The sequence below is a fragment of the Lytechinus pictus genome, chromosome 1 (genome assembly GCF_037042905.1).
Source record: "Lytechinus pictus isolate F3 Inbred chromosome 1, Lp3.0, whole genome shotgun sequence".
NCBI lineage: Eukaryota > Metazoa > Echinodermata > Echinoidea > Temnopleuroida > Toxopneustidae > Lytechinus > Lytechinus pictus.
Genome location: NC_087245.1, coordinates 42,411,707 through 42,437,159, shown reverse-complemented (window position 1 = coordinate 42,437,159; position 25,453 = coordinate 42,411,707). Strand labels below are relative to the sequence as shown.

The 25,453-nt window shown below is 34.7% G+C and overlaps 1 protein-coding gene across 2 annotated transcripts; it reads right to left on the bottom strand.

Moving 5' to 3' along the window:
• Positions 1 to 1,957: 1,957 nt before the first annotated feature.
• LOC129263238 (sodium-dependent phosphate transporter 2-like) lies at positions 1,958 to 20,168 on the bottom strand. 2 transcript variants are annotated; one of them, XM_064103377.1, is made up of 11 exons: positions 19,472 to 20,168; positions 16,263 to 16,585; positions 14,980 to 15,120; positions 10,085 to 10,170; positions 9,513 to 9,609; positions 8,780 to 8,893; positions 7,547 to 7,630; positions 6,937 to 7,068; positions 6,167 to 6,371; positions 5,495 to 5,680; positions 1,958 to 4,998 (listed from the first exon to the last, which is right to left on the bottom strand). In XM_064103377.1, exons 2-11 carry the CDS (start codon positions 16,564 to 16,566, stop codon positions 4,683 to 4,685), a joined length of 1,665 nt encoding a protein of 554 aa, XP_063959447.1. In that variant the 5' UTR covers positions 16,567 to 16,585; positions 19,472 to 20,168; the 3' UTR covers positions 1,958 to 4,682. The 2 variants fall into 2 exon arrangements, with proteins under 2 accessions (XP_063959447.1, XP_063959455.1); XM_064103385.1 differs by having other exon boundaries at positions 2,208 to 4,998; positions 16,263 to 16,603; positions 19,472 to 19,623.
• Between the last annotated feature and the right edge of the window lie 5,285 nt (positions 20,169 to 25,453).

Genomic DNA, 25,453 nt, shown 5'->3' with positions numbered 1-25,453 from the left:
CCCCCCCCCCCTATGTCAGAGATGATCTGTTATTATCACTTGTTGATTGCATGCACATCTTTATTTTTGCAACATCACTGACTGGCCTAAAACAAAAATAAAATTAATGAATGCCTTATAAATAACTCAGAAAATGTAGATCGGAAACAATATTCTTTCAAATTCACTCCACATCATGCACAATGATTGGGACCACGGAGGACAGATAAGTAAGGATGTAATTGTATTCATTGAGTTTTTAAAAGATAATGAAATTATCTGCATGAAAGTGATAATTATCGAACACGATTTTGGATGCATTCACTTTCGTTAGATTTCGTACGTACATAATGAATTGCCCTTCTGCACGTTAACTATCGAAGACGTGTGCATCCGAAACCCTTGTCACCACGGAGGAAGCTGTATGGAAAAGGGCTGGGAATCCTGCGAATGCATGTGCCCTCCTGCACGGTACGTACGCTGGTGAACAGTGTAGTGAAACAGAAAGTCATTTCAAAATGAGCAAAGCTTTGGCCATACAAGATCTGTGGCCTGTTGCATCAAGCAAGCTCCTTGGTTGCATAAACAGCCAAATACTCTTTTGCACATATCCTGCATCCCGTAGGCATTCTGTAGGTTAGTACCCTCATCTTTTAGTTCACTTGGGATAAAATCCACTCCAATAAATTGTAGTAACTATAAATGATATAATGAGTAAATAATGTCTTAGTCAATGTCTATATTTTTATGATTATAGAAGAGATATTATATTTCGATTGGTTAGATAAAACACCAAGTTTGGGTCTGCAGGCACTTACAAAATGTTGCGTAATTTCGAAACTGCGTACCCGGGGGTCACAATTTTGGTCTCAAAAGTTGCGCGAGACTTAAGTAAAAAGTCAGATTTAAAAAAATTGTGCGGCGGATCTATCTCGAAAAATTTCGAGGGGGCCCTCGTCTTCTTAGGGTTAAAGAGGTAATGTAGCTTTGATTTTGACATGAGAGTGGTTTGTAGACCTCTTCATCCTGCCATCCATCTTGGCGCTTCTCATCAAGTCTCTCTTCATTATACGTGGCTTTCTATCTTCTCCTAATTTCAGTAATGGCCCCTTTATCAACATGTTAAGGCGGATGGCTGCACGACTACTTTTTCTGCTCAATGAACGCATGTTGAAGTATTGTGTGTGTGTGCTAGCAGAAGTTCACACTCTCAAAATTTAAACTGATATTGTTTTTGCTATTACTTTCTACCCAAATCATAATGAAATCTTGATAAAGAGAAGTGTGTGGGAGATGGAAATGTGTGTGAGCGTGTGTGTGCGGTATATATCAATGTTTGGGGATATAAATCATTTCCAAATTTTTACATTTCAGATAAATGTTATCTCCCCCCCCCCCTCTCTTACCCTCGTTCTCTCTCTCTCAAGCACTCTCCCTTTATGTCTTTACCACACACACACACACACTTTCTCTCTCTCTCTCTCTCTCTCTCTCGATCAATCCTTTTCCCCTTCTGTCTATCTTTTACTTTCTCTCTCTCACTATTTTTCTTCTTCTTTCCCTCCCCTCCCTCTCCCCCTCTCTTAATCACTATACCCCTTCTGTCTCTATCTACCTATCACATACACTTGCTATTTCTGTAGAGTCATTTTACCAATGAAGTTTATATAACAATTCACCCTGTATCAACGTAGTTTGACATTATTTGGTAATAAATTCAGTTCAGTTCAGTTTAGTACATACACTTTCTCTCTCTCCTGCTTTCACTTTCCCACCTTTACTCTTATCCCCCTCCCTCTCTTCCTCCCTGCAACTCTATATGGCAATCACCTCCACTCTCTAATTTTCATCTTCTTACAGCACTCACATTCCTGGGCCCCGTTTCATAAAAATTACAGTCAAAATGGTAACTCTACCATCCGACTACCATGGTAACAATGCTCATCAGCCAATCAAAATCAAGGACTCCATTGAAGATACCATTAGATGGCAAAGTTACCATAGTAGTAACGTTTATCAAACGGGGCCCTAGTATGGTTTCAAAAGCTTTATCCATTCTATGTTGCAACAAGAAACATCTGTCCGATATTCACCAAGAGGTCCTTGCCTATCGAATTTCAATAAGAAGATATACTTTTTTAACTACCTCTCCAATTATTACCAAAACTGTATCTTTTGCCTTCAGATAGAGTCGCTTCTAATTCGAGAAAAAAAAACTACCAAGTGTCATAACACTAGAGTATTATTTTTGCTGTTTATTTTGCATACACAAACAATGTAACATCATATAAAATATATCGTTATAGCTTGGCTTACATAAATATATATAACTCAATATACAAAATATATACAGTTCCTATACAAACACTTCGAAATACATCTAAAAGATGAACTTAGTTGATTTTGAATTTGAAAAATAATGGCATATCAATACAAAAAAGACAGCTCTCACACTGTTAAAAAAACTGTGATTTTACACAAAAAAAAAAAATTTCAGCAATTTAACAGAACAGGTCTGTTTAAACAGGGGAAAAGGGTGATTTATTCAAGGAAATTTGTAAGATTCCATACACCGAATACCAATATCCTGTAATATTACGCAATCTGGTAAGATTACAGGTGTTCTCGAGACTCTGCTGCAGGAACTTCTTTTATTTTAAGGATACATTTTCTAACAGTGCAGGTCAACCCCAAAATTTGCCCTCTGCAAAGAACTAAGAAAGTTTAGTTATTTGTTATTTTATTAGATTCACATTAAGGGGCGTTTTTCTATTCTTCAATTTTCTTCTTTGTTCTTTGTTCTCTGTCTCTACCCTCCTCAATGATACGTTTGAACAATATACAATGGATCTTCTCCATCTTCTCCATCCAATGTAAAAATCCTACAATTGTTTATTAAACATACACAACATTAAGACTCACACACTTCATGATGCAATACTCTCTTGCATATTGGACCAAAATTAAATATTGACTAATAAGTTTCATAAACCCACGTACATGACATATTCATGTATTCGCTATGGGGGCAGACATGGCAAATTCCGAAATTATTAACCTCTTTGTATTTAACAGCCTACTCAATTGCATGCTAGGAACATCGCAAGCTTCAAGAATCGGCAGTGAAGCTGAAAAAAATATCCCTATGATCGTGATGACTGTTTAATACGACATATTGACCAAACTGATTACCGGAATATTGATGACTTTGATCTCCACAATAGAAATATGAAATTTAAAAAAATATAATATTTGTGTGCGTTTATATATGACATTTTAATGATCAAAATTAGAATTGCTTTGCTAACCATTATGTCGCAGCTGTTTTTGTTTTTCATTTTCCTTTTTTTTCTCTGTTGCCATTTTGAATAAAAAAAAGAAGTATAATTTCCATTGAGATAATAACAGATCCCGTCCATTTCTCTCTATGGAAGGAATTGCAGAATACAAGATACAATACTTATAAACTGAAGAAGTCGACTACAAACTGTAATCCCCGTGCTTAAAAAAATCCTGGAAAATTTCACATGGATTGCTGAACGCTGTACAGCAAGTGATGGACCTAGGTAGTCTCAGTCGATTCAGACATCTCCTCAATAGCTTATATCAAATTACCTACTCGAGTGCTAACTATTTACACCAATGGACCTACTACAGGATTAAACACTAAAGAAACAGCGATGTAGATTTAACACAACACTGCAAGGAGAATGAAATCGATTTTCACAGTCTGGTGTTGTTTAAATACATATTTGGTGCAGTACTGTAGTATCGCTTTGGCCTGGTGTGGGTAAAGTCGATGTCGGACTAGATTTTACAGTGTAGGTCTATATATTACCTGGCTGCGTACGAAAGTAGCATGGTTATGAGTAAACAACCAATAGACGGAACTTGTTTAAGAGAGTCTTTAGAAGGGTGTTTTTACCAGGACAATCATTAAGACACGAAGTCAACTGAAGGGCACGATGGAATATAATAAATAAATTGTACCTTATCAACTTCATTGAATACTTATACAGTATAATTCAACTAAGTCCATTTGTGTATGATTTGCTCTAAATTAAAACACTGGTTCAGAGAAAAAAGGTATTTTCAGAGTTTTAACAAACTGTATCATTTAATGTTAATGGTTGTTTTTCCTTCAGTAAGTACTTAAATAATTGATGCATGTGCTTTAAACAAGTGAATATACATATACTGCATATGATTTAAAGTGACTCATTTTAAAGGCCTTGTGGACTTTTCAACAAAAGGAAACAACCCTGTTCTAAAAAACATCCTTAAGAAGAAAAATATTTTAGCAATGCCATGATCTTTAAAAATCACACTTTATAAAATATTTCAAAATTACTTTATACTAAAGTGTGCAATACCTTTCATATTTCGGACACCCCAAGTAATTTGATTTGTAATCACATATCAGTAGAATAGTTTAGTTTGACAATGTCTATGATTACCATTGGGATAGGAAATACATCATCCGGAATTGGCAGATTATAGTGTGAAATACCTACGAAATTGTGGCAGTAGCGAACGTAGGCCTCCAGTAGGCCTATTGTAAGACGAGACGCGAGGACATCAATTTGGTTTCGAATCTATAGCCTGGCAGAGGAAGAACCATCGTTCCACCAGGAAGCCTCCAAAATTTGACAGATTGGTCCTTCTGACCATAGTCTACAGCCATTAGGATATTGCATATAAACTTAGATCAATCCAAGGGTCGATGCCATGGCGGTTGTAGTAGTGTTCATGACAGGGATAGGAATAAGTTCACAGCTTCCAGGAACGGCATGCTGCAGGAACCCCATCAAACCTGAACTTAGCATCATGGTGGCAGGGAGGGTCACCACCCAGGCGAAGAAGATCCCTGAGAACAGAGGCCAATCAACAGCCTTTCGCGTCCTCAGCCAGCCAACACCACAGACGGAACCAACCTGACAATGGGTAGTTGAGATAGGGATACCGAGGTTCGATGCTAGAAGTACCGTGGAAGCTGACCCGAGCTCGACACAGAAGCCACTGAAAGGAAAAAGGGTTGATTGATGTTTCTTGAATTCCAGGCGTTGGAAATAGAGTACACCTTACCCCTATTCAGTCTCTCCTATCAACAAACAAACTTTTATTGAATTTTTGATTTTTTTTTAAACAATACTCGTTCCACACTCTTTTAATTTCTTTAGGACAGTCACCCCTCATACATACACACCCTCATGCACCAAGCGCACCCTCAAACACACCAAATTACTCTCACACACCACACATACATCAGTTCCTCTCAATCTCACTCTCATATTCCCTCTCAAACTTTTTTTAGAAATATATTGTACAATCAGAAAGACAAAATAAGAAAACATATATCGAGACCTTTGTCCTATAGTTTCAGTGACAATTGTTCCCATGATATACAAAGTTACTTTTCAAATATTTGCAATATTATATATGTTCATGACGAAGTTGTGTTTTTAAAACAGGGAAGTTAATTATACACTTGCCATGTTACATGTGATCAACTTACGTTGACGGAGTCATTGGAGTGAGGTCTTCACCGATTGTCTTGATGACACGACGGCCGAATAGGAAGAGACCGAGTGAGATGCCTGCACCTCCGTAAAGAAGGATCCATACAGGGGTTATTGTCTCTTGGTCCACGGAACCGGTGGTAAAAATGGTCCAGATGCTGATCAGGGGTCCGATGGCGTTACTGAAGAATTAAAAAGCAAGAGAAAACCGGGAATAGAGTCTCTTCTTTGCTAAGCAATAAAGGAGGAGTGAAAATACGCTGATCTACAACGATAGGGATTGTGCAGGATTGAAAATGATGAAAGTGGGAGAAATTTGAATGTTCGAAATAGTTTAACAGCATTATGCTTTGTATGAAAGAGCATGATATGCCAACATATTCCTTTGATATCAAAAGGACATAATGATGTAAATCAACAATGTTTGATAAAAAACGAATCATAGTGAATAGTGGGGGGATATGCTAAAAAAAGAACTATAAAACTATCAAAATTCTGCAGACCTTTACCTATTAATCCTCTAATGCATCAAAGAAGCTTTGAACCATTGTTCAGCCTAAGTTTGCGCAACAAATTTTGTGGATGATTAGTGAGATATTCCCAGGATGGCAGTTCTATTCAGGGAAAATTATTGTGTGGGGTCTACTCTTCAACTGCTCGTGGCTTACCTGACATCGTTGCCTCCATGTGAGAAAGCGGCGAAGCAGGCTGATACAACCTGCAGCGGGGAGCAAATGGCGCGAACTTCAATCGAATCTTTGACTGATTCCCACTCTTTAGAGCCCTTCTTTACGAGCCATTTATCGGAACTATCCTCATCTTCAGAGTTGATGTCCATCTCAACTGTTTCCGATGTCTTGTAAGCAGGATTAGCTGTAGAAAACGCAATGATAAAACACAAAATGAAAGTCGCATCGTTGATGAGAGTGACGATGATGAATAGAAATATGATATTGAAAAACAGTATTGATGATAACAAGGATAACAATATCTTTGACACAAACGATAAATACACGAGTGATGATTGGTTTAAGGGTATTTATTCCTACCATGACGTATACTTCTCATTTCAAATTGGTCAGAGCAAGAACGTTGGGAGGATAAGAATGGCGATCGTATGACCGCGAGTGGCGCAATTAACGTCCAGATGAAATCGGGATGGTTGGCATCACTAACAAAGGTTCTCTGGTATAGTTATCCGAGATCACTACCTCGACTAGGACTGCTACCAATGCTACTTATTCTACTAGAACTACTATTACAAATTAAAACAATTATCCAAAGCTTACAAACTTGAATTTATATATTTACAAATTTCAATGGAAGTAAATATTTCTTTTTCATCAAACAAAGCAAGAATTTGAGATGATATCTTACAGGTTTGATAATGTATACTTCTAAATGTGTAATAGGATGATAGAATAGGCCTATGCCTTACCCATTCCGTTGGTGAATTCGGCAGATAAGCCGTTGGCTATCGGATGTTCTGGAACCAAAATGGCATCAGGGTCGTCAGGATTTTTCTTTTCTAACGAGGCGGCGTCACCATCGCAGTTTCCATTTGGTAAACCTTGTATTTGGTAAGAAAGGATGTCATTTCTATAGGTAAAGTAACTTTATCAATACTCTTATTATTAAGATTATTATTATCGTTTTTGTTAATATCAACATCATCATCAACATTATTTTCATGATCATAATACTATGAAGGAAAAGATGACGATGATGATGATGATCAATATTATTATTATGATTATATCACTATCATCATTGCCATTATTTTCTGTTATTATCATTACTTATGTGATTTTTAGATATTAATTATCAGTATTATTATCATCAAACATTTGTTCAATTATCATTAACAATCAAGATATTACTAGTTTGATTGTTCATAGTCCTATACCACTGATAGTACTACTATTAGTGCATCCACATCATTGATTAATCATTGCACAATTTTCAATAGTTTTGATTTTTGTTCCTCATTCTCAGTGATACCAGATACTCTTAATATTAAGTAAAATGAGAAAACACGACAGCCTCACCTTCTTTTAATTCAGTCTCTTGTTCTTGATCATTCTGAACCTGACCTTCCTCTGCTAATTCTAGTTTCTCCTGTCCCTTCATTTCTGAAATGAAATCGGATACCACTCTTCATTATCCTTCCATTCTTTAAATGGCAAACGAACCAGCAGTCTTTATAGTCGTAGTCCAACCTCAAGTCCTTGACTACTCGTATCTGGCCAGGTTTATTACCCATAATGCAACACATTTAGCAGCGCAGTCTCATAATATCGGCCTACTTGAGTGATAACACATAAATTCACAACTTAAAACCTTCATATAGCAATAATTATATATTTTACAAAGTAGGAAAAGAGGTACCTTTCCACTCAGAATCCTTTCAGTTTCCATGCAAAAACGAAATTATTGGCTAATTCATTCTCTTTACACACACACACACACCCTCACACATAAACACACACCTTCACACATCCTCACACATAAACACACCCTCACACATAAACACACACACACATATATATATATATATATATATATATATATAGATGTGTTTGTGTTTGTGTGTTTGTGTGAAGATCGCACCTCACGCAGGTTGCGTGAAACTCAGAGTTGCAATTAAATTTGATGAACCTCCAGTCAACCTTGTGAACTTGTGTTTATTATTCAAAGCTCTTCCTGTGAAGGACATCGAGCACTCTAATACAAGGATAGAATTCCCGAAGTATATATATATATTTATATATGTTTATATTTATGTATACACAGTATATGTATGTATATATATATACACACACAGTTGAGGCCAGAAGTTTACATACACCCAGGAAATTCAAAGAAAAGTTGACACTTGCCAAACATCATAAAATTTACTGTATCTTATAAAATATTTGTGCTAGTTACTTCTTAACACAAACATTTCAGATTACACTTTTTTGTTCAGCGGTGACATATCATGATAGAAAATGTAATATAAATCATAGATTTGACATTTATATATTTCTGTGAAATGATGTTTTAAAATATGATAACAAACAATACAATACACTTGGCTCGAATATTACCTTTTTCTTTCAAAGAAAATTCCATCTGAAATATATTTTAATCCTAACTGCATTCCAATCATGTAAAAGAGCATAATACGCCCTTTCATTTGATACCAAATTTGTCATGGTAGTATTTATATCTCTGAAGACATAGTAAATTTTTACGACGCTTCCAAGATTGAATTTGTAATGACGTTTCCATGAACTTACTTTTAACTCTATTTGTAATCCATGGTATGATAAAGAAGTAACCAAATCCAGCAATAACCAATCCGCTTCCAATTGAGATCACCATAACGATCCATATCTCATCGAATCCGAACACTGGAATTACAAAAAATGGAAAACATTTGCTACTCAATGGGAGGAACAGATTTGGAACGATTATATGACCGTGATTAAAGAAAAAGAAGTATATTAGCGCAGTAGAGAACGAATTTCTAGACCAGTTAAATTTTGTGAAAGACGTTGCCCTCCCTTTAAAACAAATGATCCACATATTAAATGGGATTAGAAGAAGCACGGAGAAGTATAAGTAAAAACAGCTGTTATTTGTGCTGCTGCTGTTGTAGGAGGAAAACAAGAAGAGAAGGAAGAATTACCAAGAAAAAACGGCAATACTTTGGCAAATTCTACCAAACAAAAGTGAGAAGAAAGTATCCCGTCACATAATACATGTAATAATAAGTTTTAGTTTCAAGGCATTTGTTTGGGTCAGTCCCAGGGGCGGTGCCAGTGTATTTTTTTTAAAGGGGCTCATGGCCAACATATTACTTCATTGTGACCTCAATTGGACAAGAGCGCTAATATATATTTATTTATTCTGAATCTCCTTTTTATATCATTCTTTTATTTTTACTTGAAATACTTGAAAAATAATACTAGGCCGACCGTCCCTTGCCTCCTGAGGGATTATCCTGGTAAATAAGTTCCATAAACTTACATAGTGATGATCCGTAGAAGATGGAAAAGAAGTTGATAAAGATGAGAATAAAGTACCAGACTGGAACAGTGTAAACACCCCAGTCCAAAGGATTGTCCTGCAAAAAAGTCAAATATTGATTACATAATCAATCAAAATATTCCAACTACTTAAGCAAAACGTATGCTCATGACATTCTATCATCATTACTGTTTTTTTCTTCTTCTCAATTCTATATCCATAAATGTGCCGAAAAAAACCATAGGCACGTGGAAGAGGAGGGGTATTTACAAAAACAGCCAAAAAATTGCGATTTTATAATAGACTTGGAAACATTTTGAGGCTTGTCGAATTCTGTAGGAGGCGGATGTCGATCCACTCTTCCTTCATGGCCTTCTGTTTTATCGATGAGACCAATATTTTCGACAAGAGACCCCCCCCCCCCCCCACGCCGCTTACACAGTCTTGCTTTATTACACCCCTTTGAGGTATCTGCTTATAATTCGTACTTTTATGTGATTTCATATACAGAGAGTGATTATTATGATTAATCATATTTCAAAGAAATTTGGATTTGTATTATGATATCTTACCCTTTTCAAGACGGTGACATAGAGAAGGCCATAGATACAAGACGAGATGAAACCAGAGAGGACAGGTGAGATAAACCAAGAGATAACTGCAAGATAATTCACAAAGAAGCACAATTTTCAATTATTACTCGCTGCAAAAAGCTTTGGGGCATTCCGTCGATCAAAACAATTTGTTGCCGCCCTAAATAGCTGGAATTAGCCTTAACATCGACCAGTTGGTGTCAGGGAATTCTGCCCATCCATTACTACAGTTGATCAGTAATTACCAACAGTTTAATAAATCGGATTGATTTTGGGAAAAAAACTTACTTCTTCATTAAATTCTTGTAAGGGTTACTTAATCTTAACCACACATAATCGCATGTGTATTAAAGGACAAGTCCACCCTAACAAAAGTTGATTTGAATAAATAGAAAAAAATCAAACTAGCATAACGCTGAAAATTTCATCAAAATCTGATGTAAAAGAGGAAAGTTATGACATATTAAATGTTCGCTTATTTTTCACAAAACAGTGATATGCACAACTCAGTGACATGCAAATGAGACAGCCGATGATGTCCCTCACTCATTATTTCTTTTGTTTTTTATTGTTTGAATTGTACAATATTTCAATTTTTACAGATTTGTCAATAAGGACCAACTTGACTGAACCATAAAATGTTTAACAATGATAATTTCACATGTTTAGGGAGAAATTAAACTTATTTTCACAGGACAATGATGAGAAAATTCGAATATTTAATATTTCTTATAATAAAATACCAAAGAAATAGTGAGTGAGAGATGTCATCAGTTCCCTCATTTGCATACCGACCGGAATGTGCATATAACTATTTTGTGAAATAAAGCGAAACTTTAAAATGTCATAACTTTCTTATTTTACATCTGATTTTGATGAAATTTTCTGTGTTACACTTGTTTGATTTTTCTCTTTTTATTCAAATCAAATTTTTCTTGTGGTGGACTTGTCCTTTAATTTTTGATCAGTGAGAAAGAACACATTTCTACTTTCTCAAACTTCTAGTGACAAACACACTTTAGGTTATAAGCATGATGGGTATATAACCCAATGTTGGTTAAGGATCGATTGGTTAAATTTTAGACCAACCAGGACTGATGGCTACAGCTGATGATATCGACATATCACACTTGGCATGCTTGGTATTAACGGATTTGTTAGGGAAAATGCACAAGAAAAACTTTACATGAATAACGGCTAATTATAGACCTACATAGCAAACTTTCACTATTTTCATTCAGAATAAGAGGCGATAATCATTTGAATATATGTGTCATTGATTATCAAAGTCAAATATCTGTCAGTTTTGAATTTCTAATGGATTATTTTTTTTTCTTTTTTTTTTCAAAATACCTGTATAGTGTTATACAATGAAAAAATATATATATATTAATGCCGGTGTTAAGAGAATGATATGCATTTATTCTTTGTTAAAAAAGAGTACTGACAGAGGTGTTATACTTTATTTTAATCATATTAATCAAAGGACTAGGCTATCACTTCCAATTCTCCTCTTTCTTTCCATTTTTGGAAATGAAACGAAAGTGAAAATGAAACTACTCAAAAGTGCATGCATACTTTATGAAAATGGCCGAATAAAATCATCATTTTAAATACCATTCCAAATAATCAACATGATCATGATGATGAAGATTGTTCAAGGATGTAAATGTCCTAAATATTGTGTAAGGAGGTACTTGAGAATTATCTTGAGAGCAAAGTCTCTGGGTCAACATCATTGACACAAAACATTTGCTTTCTTGGTGGGTTTAATCATACCAGTGACTCCATTCTGAACTTACTTGTTCAAGCAAATGTGAACGTCACACAATCCGACTCTACCATGCTATCGATACTTGATAGTGGAAAACAGTGCATGCCAGCAATTTTAAAGACTATTATCGGTGTGGTATCTTCTGTTGGGTGAGACTGGATTGCGTATTGGCTTGTATCAAAATGCTCTTCAGCTTTTTTTACAAGACCGGCATCACGCCTTTTTGTATCACGTGCAATAATTGGTAGGCCTGAACTAACCAATTAGCCTTAATAAAGTTACACCATGTAAGTTCGTCTACCTTACACACCTTTCCCACCCATCAATGCCCTAGAAATGATTGAGGGTTGTTCATAGTATCAAACATACCCAAACTACCCTACCACAACATAAATTATGATATTATTTTCCATCTGTATAGATGTAAATGACGATTGTCTACATTTTATATTAGACTTGCTTCGATGAAATGTATCACCTTAGAGAATATCGAGAAAATGTTTTACTTTGTAAGCCTTATTTTCATTTTCATTTATTTAATTCAATAAAATCTCCATATATATTTATTTGAATAATGATATCGAGAAGAATTATATATCTTTAAAGGACAAGTCCACCCCAACACAAAGTTTATTTGAATAAATAGAAGGGGAAAAAAGACATGCATAACACTGAAAATTTCAAACAATGAAAAACAAAAGAAATGGTGAGTGACGGACATCATCGACTGTCTCATTTGCATGTCACCTATCACTGTTTTGTGAAAAATAAGCGAAACTTTTGAATGTCATAACTTTCTTATTTTACATTCGATTTTGATGAAATATTCAGCATTATGCTAGTTTGATTTTACTCTCTTTATCCAAATCAACATTTTTATGGGGTGGACTTGACCTTTAAGCAATGGAAATAAGTACACACATAAAATATGAACATTTGTACGGAATTTCTGTTTGCAAGCTATTTGTCATAACTACCACAGAACATAAAATGGAAATCGCAAGATTTTTTACATAGGTATCAAGCCCTTTTCAATGCTTATCACCCCCCAAAAAAAATTGTTTTCAAATGATAATGCCACCCTTGATCTTTTCCTTTCAACCATAGTCCTTTTTTTTGGGGGGGGGTTCTCATATTAAACAATTTTGTGTATTTCTTACATCATGCCATTTTTTGAAAACCCATAGCTATTGATCCGGCTGACCTGAAGAAATGAATTTAGTCAAGCACAATGCAATAGATGCTTTTTATCAGTCTGATTAAACAAAACCTGGTTGGGTATTGACCTATTAGACTCGCTTCGGAAAATTAATTACTGATTAACAGCAAGTAAACTAATGGGTTGATGGGTATACTAAGGCAACTGATAAAGATCAAAAAGATGATTTATCTTTTAACTTGCATGGCAATCACATGCAAGTCAGATGGAGGTCATATCACGATATCTTGAACCACTGAATATCACAAAGACTGCGTTTGTCACGTCAGCCAATGTTAATTGTTATGTCCTCATCTATGTGATGCGTGGAAGTTGAGATATTCCTAAATCCAAACATATTATTCATATTTTCACGCATTTGAGAGCAAAGTGCTGTAAAAATGAATGATAGCAAAACGTTGTATGAAGTTTTGTTTCAATCTTCCTTTTTCAGCCCTTAACTTATATTTTGACATCTGTTTTTAATGCATTTTTGTGTGTGAGGGTGTGAGTGCATAACTATATGTGGGTGTGGATGGGGGTGGGTGTGTGTGCCAGAGGATGGCGGTTAGTCAATTAGAGAACAACGCTTTGTGGGATGCTCATGGTTTTGAGCAAAATTGTCATGAGTTGCTCAAGAAGAAACAAAAAGCAAGTAGGCATACTATGTGTAGGTCGTTTCAAAGGATTATTTCAAAAGCTTTCTTGAAATTTACTTATGACTTTATACACTTTTTTTGTAAATATAACTAAATGACAAAAAATCAAACCCAATTGCATAAGATTAAAGACTCTTTGAGAAACCTTCAATTGCTTTTCGAATTCAGGCCGTTTGCAATCAATTCCATTAGAAAATGTAAGAAATTTTGGTACTTCATAAGGGAGAAGTTCACACTAAAGAAAATTTTGTTGTTAAAATAAAAATAGCAGAAAGATTATTAAAAAATATTGGTGAAGGTTTGAAGAAAATTCATTAAAGATTAAGAAAGTTATTAGAATTTTAAATTATGGACTTATGACATCATCATCGAGACGCTGCGCCATATGTTACATAATATGAAATGCATAAAAATAAATTTTCAATGGTTCCTGATGACTTATTTTGGTTTTCTTTTCAGAAACGGATGTGAAATTATTGGTCTATTGATATACTGAAGGCACAGAAAAAAATGTTTTTTAATTTTTTAGAAAAAATGACATTTCATTGATTTTTTACAATACGATATGTAGGAAAGCTTCTCGCACATGACGTCACAATCAAATGATTGATATTATAATAACTTTTTATTCTTTATTTTTTTAAACGTCGGCAATATTTTTTTTTTTTTTTTTTTTTTTACGATTAACTTTTTGTCAGGGCAAGATTTCCCTTTCATGATGGAATTTTCAGTTCAATTGAATTTATTTCATGAACAATGTAAAAACGTTTTTATTTTGAAATGTTTATAACTAAGTGATTTATGAAGAACATTTTGTAAAAATAATAAAAGAAAATAAGGGGATAGTTATTGATATCATTTGCATTCTATATTGTCAATAATTGTATATTTTTGTTATTTGGTGGCCGAGTTTTACAAAGCTTTGCTCTCCCCGGGGTCACCTTACCATAATTGGAATTTTGTATAAAAGTTTGTCGTCAATTTGTATTGTTTTGTTTAATTTGATGGTTAAGCAAATAAATAAAATTTTATTTCATTGAAAAAAAATGATTAAATTCCAAATTGCAGGGAAATAAAGCAGAAAGACTTACAAAATAATCTCACACAAAAACCTCAAGATGCAGACATACGCTGCTCGCAGCTAAGAAGTATACAATGATTTTAAGCCATGGCATAAGTCACAAGTAACTTACGTAAAATATTTCATGTGAATAGAAAGTCAAAAAACAAATTAGTGTCTTACCAATGACGACAACGACATTCCAGTTGACTCCAACTCCTCCGAAGACTACCATATGGAAGCCCAAAGAAGCGCCAACAATGCTGTGTGTCGCAGAAACGGGAACTCTGAAAATGGTTGCAGTAAAGAGCCATATACAGGAGCCTGTCGTTGGAGGTAAAGGTGGGTGATATTATGATTATTTTATAGGATTCTATGATCGTAACAAGCCTCTGTGATTCTACATGCGGAAGAAAAAACTGGATGTTCATCGTGAATATTCAAAGTGAATTACTTCTGTTTAATAAAGACATTGGGAAACGTTTATTTCATTTTAAAACAAGGTCTCATTTGTCACCTGTGTGTTGCAAATACGATGCCATATGCAAAATAAAGTGACCAGACACACCACTTTTATTCAACACACCAAGTCACAATTAGACTTCCCATGACATAAATTAGATGATGTTTCAGTCACAGATATCTTGAGAGTGTCTGCACGAATTTTATTTACTTTTTATTTTTGGGTGTGGTCTTTTTTCATGCGCATGAACAAATACATCATGCATCAGAGTTCGGGATTAACAAAAAGGCCAATTCGATGTTACCAATGAATTCAGAGGATCGTTCGAGATATAATCTTCGCAAGCAATCTTTTTCATTTATTGGTGGTCACGTGGATCTGTATATCGATCAAGGGGAAATTCACCATGCCCTTTCCCACAAAATATGTGGGTGTTGCTATATCAAAGAATGTTTTCCTCTTTCTTTCTACGCCAGTGTGGTTGAATTCGTATAGACCAATTTAGATGTTAGATTCAGGGGTTAGATTCTTTAAAATGTCTATCAGGCCCAATGATTAGGCTAGGGTGAGCGACAGCTGCAGTGATATATAAGACAGGATTAGTGAGCTCGTGCTTTCACCATCTTTTCCTTGGCCCGTATTCTGAAGTCGGGTTTAAGTTTAACTTAGGTTTAAAGTTGTGGTTTAAGTATGGATAGCTAATTGTTACATAGATCACTAACAGTAGAGATATCATATTTCAGCTCATTTGGCTTTCAAATCATTCATAATTTTCTAGAAAGTATAAATAGATTATTGTCTTCACCATTGAAGAATCAGGAAAGAGCCCAGTAAATATAAGAAACATTCAACTTAATAAAAAAAAATTGACACTTTTAGCTTCGCATAATTTTAGCACAGAGTTAGACCATGTTCTAAGTTAACCCTGACTTCAGAATACGGGCCCCTGAATCTGCTAGCTATTCTTTATCATCGACTAGCTCTGGACATGCTTCATCCTTACCTGCCAAGGCACATAGATTTCCAACTAGGAGAAGCTCGTCTCTTCCGTTGTAGAGTAGAGGGTCAAATATTCCCTTTCGAATGGTATCCGACACCCTGTAGCCAAGCAGTATGGCGCCGGCGGTTTCAAAGATGGCCGCCACCACGCACGCCTGGTAGAGCGTCAGTACCTTGGCGCCGACAGAGGTACCGAAGGAATTGGCGACGTCGTTGGCACCGAGACCCATGGCGAGCACGAATGAGATGATGAAACCGATTATGACAATCCATAATACCGTTGGATCCCCCGCGTAATAGTGAGCCATATTGTTTCAAGTGATTTATCTGTATAATTAATAAGACCTAGTTATAGTCGTGACGACGGTGTTGTTTTAATGTTCCATCTCCTTATATAAACCCATATCGATCACTACTTTGATACGATAAAAAAATGGCTTCATCTTCGGTAAGGAACTCCAGAAGTAGTGGACTTCTTCAATAAAAATTCTGAATTTATATGATTGGCAAGAAACAGTTAGATGGCTGGAAAACAAAGTGTATTTTAAGGGCTTCTCAAACAGGAGCTAAACTTTATTAGAACCAAGTAAATTTAATCATATGGCATCAATCCCGCTTGCATTTTTCTTTAGGGATAGCAAACTACCGCAACTTGCTTAAGCCACCATGTATAGTTGCTATATTAGCGACCGAGCACTTTTTTGTTGTTGGTTTTAACCATATTTTATCATTAGAAACATGTATATTCGATCATTCACTTTAAAACACTGAGTAAAATTTTACCCAATATTGAGTAGAAAGGGAACATGCATGTTTGCTGAAGTTTTTTTTACCCCATATTGAGAAGTTTCAATGCAACATTGCGTAAAATTTATAAAATATTCGGTAACTCTTTACCCAACCAACACGCATGTTCCCATTTTACCCAATATTGGGCAAACCTTTTTTTGTGTGTTTTTATTCCAAATTTTCTTGTTTTTCTTGCATCAACAATTCCTGTGGTAGACATGTTATATTTTATCATGAAAATAAGTAATATGCATTTTCATAAATCTCTCATTGTGTGGCCAATTTTGTTATTTCATTGATATAATGCTTTGATTTCTCTGTTTTCTTACAGCTAATTCAATCCAAGGTTATCTCCTTAAATAAGATTTTAATTTTGACTACATCTTTTCTATAGGTCGAGCTTAAGAGATTATGCATTATACATGTTAATGTAGAAATTGAATCAATATGATACACTTATGAAACCTTTTGTTCAAAATCTAACCTTTTGAAAATTATTTATCACTCTTTTTACCAATGGAAATAGCAGAAATACATAAAGTACCATTAATATAGCCCTTTACACTGGGAAAGGTCAAAGGTCACTTGGTCATGACATTTGAATATTTAAAGGACAAGTCTAATCCCAAGTTGATTTGAATAGAAAGAGGAAAATTCAACAAGCATGCCACTGAAAATTCATTAAAATCAGATGTAAAATAAAAAAGTTACGACATTTTTCAATTTTGCACAATACATATCATATATTCGCATAATGGTCGGTATGCTAATGATGACAACACTCTTTTCTTTTGCACTAATATGAAATATGAAATATTCAAATTTTCTCCCTGTTGCACTCTTAAACAAAGTTTTATTCCTCCCTGAACATTTGGTATTTCCATTGATTTAACATTTTATGGTACATTCAAATCGGTCCTTACTGTTAAATCTGTAAAAAAAATGAAATATCGTAGAATTCAAACAATAAACAAAAAAGGGACATCATCGACTCTCTCATTTGCATGTAACTGAGTTATGCATATAACTGTTTTGTGAAAAATTAGCGAAAATTCAAACTTTTAATTTGTAACTTTCTTATTGTACATCCGATTTTGATGAAATTTTCAGCTTTATGCTTGCTTGATTTTTCCCTATTGATTAAAATTAACACTTTTCTGGGGTGGACTTGACCTTTAATGCATGTTTAAACGCATTGCCTTGCGCTATAGCCATGCATGGTAGCTGTGCGGTCTACCGTGGCCTTGGCAAGGCCCCTGCCCGGGGCCACTCTTCAGATCCATCATATTCCAACAGCGATACATGGAGATCAGGGCCTCCTCTTACAAAGAATTACGATTAATCCGATCAATTATATGGAAATCCATCAATGTCATAATTTTTTCTTTAGATTTCCAAAATATCTTTTGAAAACAAATAGAAGCATACTGTAAAGAGAACAGTGAAAGTATGAATGTATACATCATAATATGTGGAAAATACTTTGAAGAAACATGTATTTTATATGTTAATGTTGCTGGATTTCAATAGTTTTGGTTGATTGGATCAATCGTAATTCTTTGTAAGACGGGCCCAGCTTTCCAGTTAAATCTAGGAGGAGATTTCAAGAGAGATATAAGCTCTGTAGAGCACTATCAATTCGAATTTGACAATGTAGACGATTGGCTTATGCACACAATAAGAAAAGAAAATACAACTCTACGCCATTAATAAGCAAGACTAGGTCCTTGAGCACCAGGATGTAACTCTGCACATTTTTAGGCAGGTCGCATTTTAAACAAATTGAAAAAAAAAATCTTATCAGTGCAACCAATGGACAATCAGTTGAAGTCTTCTACAAAGATGTTGAAAGAACAGTGAGTGCATTGCTTGGACTTGAGCCTTGACCCATCCAGAGTCCAATGCCCTAGGACTGAGCTACGAGCTCTCATGCTTCAAGGCTTTAAAAACATTAACGATGAAATGTAGCGACCTTGTCGAAAGAAGACCTAGAAAGCGTTTCATCAGCTTTTGTCGGACATGATGTCAGAAGGTAAGTCTTAGGACTAAGTTTGTACATTAGAATATATTTCACCAGTTTATTAAAAGAACAATATAGTGTATTCAATTTAAAGTTGAAAGCCAATTTCTATTTTATGCAAGTATTGGGATCAAATGATATATATGGTCCTTATGATGTATGTTTCACTTAAACAAAATCCGAATAGTATAATGTAAGGGAGAAAAGAACATAGAGTTATAAGTGAATATATATGTCACAGAAAGCAAAATGCACAATTTGAAGATTTCAGTAAATACAAGATAGGAATTACTTCTTCAGAGCATCTGTAAATCTGTTTTCAAATAAAAATGAATAAATAGGAGCAATAATGAATAAAAATATAAAACGAGTAAAGAAACAACATAAGATATAAAATTATTTACCTTGAACTACAAAATCTGATAGGAATGAATGTAATGTTTGGAGTGACGTTTCAGCAAAGAAAGTTGCCTCAATGTAAGCAGAACCCAAGACACCCGAATTTGTCAATATCATCTGAAGAAATGTTTTCAAAATTTGGAGACACCTACTATATAAAAATACTTATCAACATTAAGTTCTTGTAGCGATTGTCAACTCTAAGAATAATCTTATTTGTGATGTAATCAGTTTCAAACAGGGCATTCCATTTCGCGGCCATGGGTAAAAGGGTCTTCGTTCTTGTCCCTGTAAAGGGTCCTTCCAGTATACTAGTTGAATAATCATTAAGAGTATACTGCCGATCTCCCCCGTCTATCTTTTGGAACAGCCCATGTGTAATTAGTGATAGATAGTTAAACCTCTTTTAGCGCACAATTCGAGATATGCGTTCGTATTTTGGTGCACATGCATGGTTAGAATTTAAACAGACTTCAGATAGATTTATTTGCACCAGCTTCTGATCGACTGTATTGTTTTAAGATGTTGATGAGAACGATAAACCACTAAAGAGCTTTGCCAAAGTCTAACGTCCTTATCATCATGTGAACAAAACATATCCCCACGTGAAAAATAAGTTAGGTCCCTCGTAAAACCATCTCACACAACGACGCTCTCAGGGTGATACAGTCACACAGTCGAAACCGATTTCAAACCCGACCTGTGGTCTGACATTGAAAAGTTGTTTGGTCTAGTGTCAGTTTCGTTGGTGTGACGTAACATTGAGCACAATGAACTGTCAAAGACTAATTGACGATCCAAGGTACAATAATTATCTCAAACTGGCAGCTCTCCAAATACGATGTATAGTTGACATCCATCGAATCCGTCACTTAATAAAGTAGCATACAGCATACCTGTTAGTAATATTCTACAAATAAATCACTTTAATGTGATCTTTATCACTTTTGAACAACTTTGTCGAATACTTGGAGGAACACTTTGAGATGTCAATCAAAAAAGTTTCATAACAAGTCAAGTTTTTCATGTTCACAGCGGCAAACCACCGCAGTTTAAATGTTTGTAATTAATGTGATATCCTTAATGTGAATGAATGTCTTATTATCACATGGATATCGTACACATGCGAATTGAAATATATGCCAATCATACTCATAATTGATAAGTGCAGAAGGATTTTTTTATTTTCTCAAACCAGAAAAATCAAATTCATTTATTTATTAATTACTGTTTATTAATACTTACGTATTCATTGATTAATATATTTTATTGTGCTATCATTTATCGAAATGTTTTTTAAGGTCAAAGAGCTGTATCCTTTCCAATTTTGTGTATAACATGTACAGTACAGAGTCACTGTACAGTAAAAACGCCGTTTAAAAATTGATACAACGCTTTTACTATATGAACCTTAGATTAGATTTTGATTTATTGATTTATTTCATTTCTTTTCTTTCCATTTTTCACATACAAATTAAAAATACATAAATACAATTTCAAACAAAAAATGAACAAAAGTAATGACCTTACATTTGCAAAAATTGGGTAAGGTAAATTATACGAACAAAATACGATACTTATATCATCATTTTATAAAACTAAACATTCTTAAAAGTATGAGTATTCGCGTGTATGTTAAAAAAGGGGGATGAAATGAAAAGAGAGACCAGCTGAGAAGCTTGGCTTGTTGGACGCTGATCTCTTGAATACGTAAATAATGTAAATAACGTAATATAATGTGAACTTGGTAAATGATCATTCAAATCAAAGGACCGTAAATAGTAGGATAATCGTTGAAAGAGTGGAAGATAAATGCATGGTCATGGATGATTAAAAAAAAACAGAACAATGGACGGGGGACAAGGGGAAAGAATAAGATACAAATAACGATAAGGAAAAGGGTCGGTGGGAGGTGGGATCTGTATGATTATCAAGTAATCGAAGAGGTTTGTTGTGAGTAGGGGGCAAGTAGTGATTTTTTAACTTTGTGTACCTATACTTAAGCTCTCTCTCGTATTCAGGGGAAGGGAATTCCAAAATTTGGGGGCAGTAAATATAAAAGTGTTCTGTGTAAATGCTGTACGAGTCCTTGGCAGGTGATACAAGTTGATTTGTCTAGTTGGGTAATGGTGGATTTCATTATTGACTCGAAATATGTTGTTAAAAATGGAGGGTAACCCTGCGGGTTGTTATACTGATACATGAGAATCGCAAGATTCAATCGATAAATATCGAAAATTTTTAGAATATTGTTTGAGTGAAAAAGACCGTCTGTATGGTGTCTAAAATCAACCTGACTTATGATCCGCATAGCTTTTTTGTGTAAGAGTAATACTTTATTTAACATATATGTTGCACTGTTTCCCCAGGCGAGTATTCCGTAATTCAAGTGGGGTAAAACTAATGTTGAATATAAAGATTTAAGAATGTTAGGGGGAATACTCATTTGAGCTTGTTTATTACACCAACATTTCTAGATATCACCTTACATATATTATTAATGTGATATTTCCATGAAAGTTTGTCATCAATGAATGTACCTAAAAATTATGTTGTAGTTACCTGTTGTATTTGTATGTTATCTATTAGAATTGGATAAGGTAGGTCATTAAATGTGTTGCTAAATAACATGAAATTAGTTTCCTCTAAATTTAGGGATAATTTGTTGGCCTTAACCCATGTTGACAATAAGTTTAATTCGGAGTTGACTATCTGATAAAGAGTTTCTATGTTTGTGTGTGAAAGAAAAAGATTGGTGTCATCTGCATACATAATAAATGAAAATAAGTCCGAGGATCTGTTAAAGTCGTTGATATAAAATATGAAAAGCAGCGGGCCAAGTATGGAGCCCTGAGGGACACCGCAGTTAATATTTCTCAATTGTGACATGTGATTTTCAATGCAAACATATTGTTGGCGTTCGTACAGTAGTAGCTTAAACAATTTGAACAAGTTTTTTTAAATTTTAAACAACAAAGTTTAATTTTGATATGGTCACGGCCGGTGATAACAATGTAACACTGGTCTGTGATATGTGTTTGTGTGTGGGGGGTGTTGTGCGTGTGAGTGAGGGTGTGTATACATAAGTAGGTATACTGTATATACACTCTTCATATATAAAATGAAATTAGATTAAAATTGAAATGAGTAGCGACAACCTTTTCTAAATGTTGCATTTACCACTTAAAATTGTTCGACCCAACACTTACAATGTTTTAGTGCAGTTTTATGTAAGGTTGGATATTCGGACATTTGGAAAAGGTTGTCTCTCCCCTTACCTTTAAATGATGATTTAATATGTTTGAGAAATCACATTTACGCCAGCTTTCGGCTTTGGCAGCTATTTCTTTCAAAAATATTGTGAAATAGATTGGACCAGAGAACAATGGTAGACGTATAGTAATTCAAAAGGGGTGTTAGCTAAAGGGAACCTAGCTTGATTAACAATTACAGCTACGTCTGGTATTGTTCTCTACTCCCATTTATTTCACTTTATTTTCGGGGTTTTGTAATAATAATATAAGGAGAATGCTATAACTATCAACCCTGGCAATCCACTGCCTTGTAATGATATGTTTAAATGATAAATGAATGCAAACTAAATCTGTATAAATATATTGTGAAATAAACGAAATATATGTCATTTATCTATTTTTTTCTATTCAATAATTTATAAGATTGGTTCACTCATTTGAACACTCGTTCGTTTGTTGATTCATTTATTGACACTCCACAGTTAACATGAAGTTCATTTAATCTCAAAATTTCAATACGGTAATATAGATTGAATTGCTTATTCGTATTCCATGGGACTAATTTCAGGTTTTGCCATTAATAGATGCTGGGAGGTAATTAAACTTAATTTGTTAAACCTCTTGAAATCAACGAACAAGTTTAATCCCCTGTGCATCTGTCCAGTTTCATTAAATTTTTCAGATTTTAAGTGATATATCAAAGGTTGAAAAATGACTGGGGTAACCCCTCCCCTCCCCCCCCAAAAAAAAAATATATATATATATATACATACACGAAGTTGACATTGTTCGGCTTGATGTCAGTCAAATAGAATAAACTCAAAACTTGAGATCAAGAATAGATGGAGAGGGCAGTGGCAAGATTAATACCAGTCTTCATCAAAACTTTCGGGCACATGCCCTTTTATCAGGATCTAAACCAATATACTATTAATCTTTATCTTGCTACGGCCCTCTCCATACTCTTGATCTCAAATATAATCATGAAGGAGACCCGTACGCGTACACCACCAAGATTGATCACACTTATATATACGGGTACACTGTAAAAAATGAAGTGCTTTAGCACTTACAGTGCTTGTATAGTGACTGCACTACGAGTGCTCATTTTCTAGTTTAAATTTGAACTAGAAAATCAGCACTCATAGTGCAGTCACTATACAAGCACTGTAAGTGCTAAATTAGCACTTCATTTTTTACAGTATACTGCTCTTTATTAAAAGATCCATCAATTTTCATCGAAATTTACAAACTTATTACAAAAAAGTATACGGTGAAACTCAAAAGGATCGAAGAAATTATTTTATGCTACTACCCGCTGCAGCCTTCTTTTAAATCATCATGATAATTTTGATTTATGTAGGCTTATAAAATGTGCATTTGTGATCATGCAATAAATGCAATATTTCAAGAGGTTTCAAGCCTTTAAGGTGTGCAGTAGTTTTAAGTTTATGTATTTCAGGGAAATATTGGTGTTTGTGAATTGAAAGAAAACATTTTAAATCAATAACGTTGTTTACAAACATAATGTTTGTATCACTGTTGTATTTGTACATTTTCTCGGAGAAATCTTTTTCTTTCAAAGTAGAGTCAGTAAACATGTTCATAATCCCATTCTTTCTGACCATAATGAAATCAAAATTTGAAAATAACATTTAAAAATAATATAGTATAACGCTTAAATACATGCTTGAATTGAGAGCAGTTGGGTTTATTTTTTGTTTATTAATTCTCATTTATTGTGAGTTTTGTTGTTGGAGTCAAGTGCATCAATATAGTCTTTGAAAGATTTCTGTTTAATAAACTTTAATTTCTTAATCTATCTGATAACGATTTGAAACTAAATTCACTTTTTGATGCGTGCACGGGCGGCAATTTAGGAAGGGTAGCTTTGTCATGTTTAAGAAGAAAAAGACCTAATCGGGACGTCATTTTTGTCAATTTGATAACAGGGGCCTTTCGGCCTCTCTCGTGGATATTTTTTTTATCTCTCTTCCTTTATTATTGTTCGTGTCCCTTTTTTACTTGAAAAGCAAAGAGAGAGCTATTGCCACATTGAGGCACCGCAGTGTAACACATTGTGTTCACAGTGTGTTCATATTGTAGACTATGGGAAGATGTGATTCACACTGTTCATATGCTCAAACTTAACAGTGTGAAGATATTTTCACACTGTGGGCACCTCGACAGTGTGACTGTTCACAGTGTGATCACATGGTCGACTATGTGAATAAATATGTTATTCACACTGGTGATAGGCAAAAATATAACAGTGATAAGGTGATTTGACACTGTATTCCACATTGTGAACACACCACTGTGGAACGCACTGTGGGATGTTATATTCAAACTCTAGGTAGGCAATATCTGTATAATGCCTCGCTCGAGAGGGAATCGCTCTTCTTGCGATGGTTTTTTTGAATCTCGAGATTAATCGCGAAGAGGGCCGACCGGGCTAAAATCTCGAGATTGAGCAAACTCGGGCTGGTGCATGTATGTAGATTTCAAATTAGCAACTGGGAAAGTAAATTACGACAAGAGGCAAGGACAACTTTCCCATAGGCCATTTACTTAATTGTCAGTGATTTGTGGTTTTTCTCTTTAAGTACTTATTCCCCTGGGGCAGTAATCTAAATATAACCCAGGTAGTATATTGTTATAATTCCTCATGAAAGAAATATTTGATATGAAGTAAAACTTTTGAAAAAAATGACACTTTAGCCATTTTATTAC

Excerpts from the sequence above, each read along its gene's own strand:
- LOC129263238 (XM_064103377.1), bottom strand. The coding sequence starts at position 16,566 with ATGGCTCACTATTACGCGGGGGATCCAACGGTATTATGGATTGTCATA. Across the intron at positions 6,372-6,936 it reads CGAATTCACCAACGGAATGG|CTAATCCTGCTTACAAGACA; the intron begins GTAAGGCATAGG and ends CGTTTTCTACAG. Across the intron at positions 4,999-5,494 it reads ACTCCAATGACTCCGTCAAC|TGGCTTCTGTGTCGAGCTCG; the intron begins GTAAGTTGATCA and ends TTTTCCTTTCAG.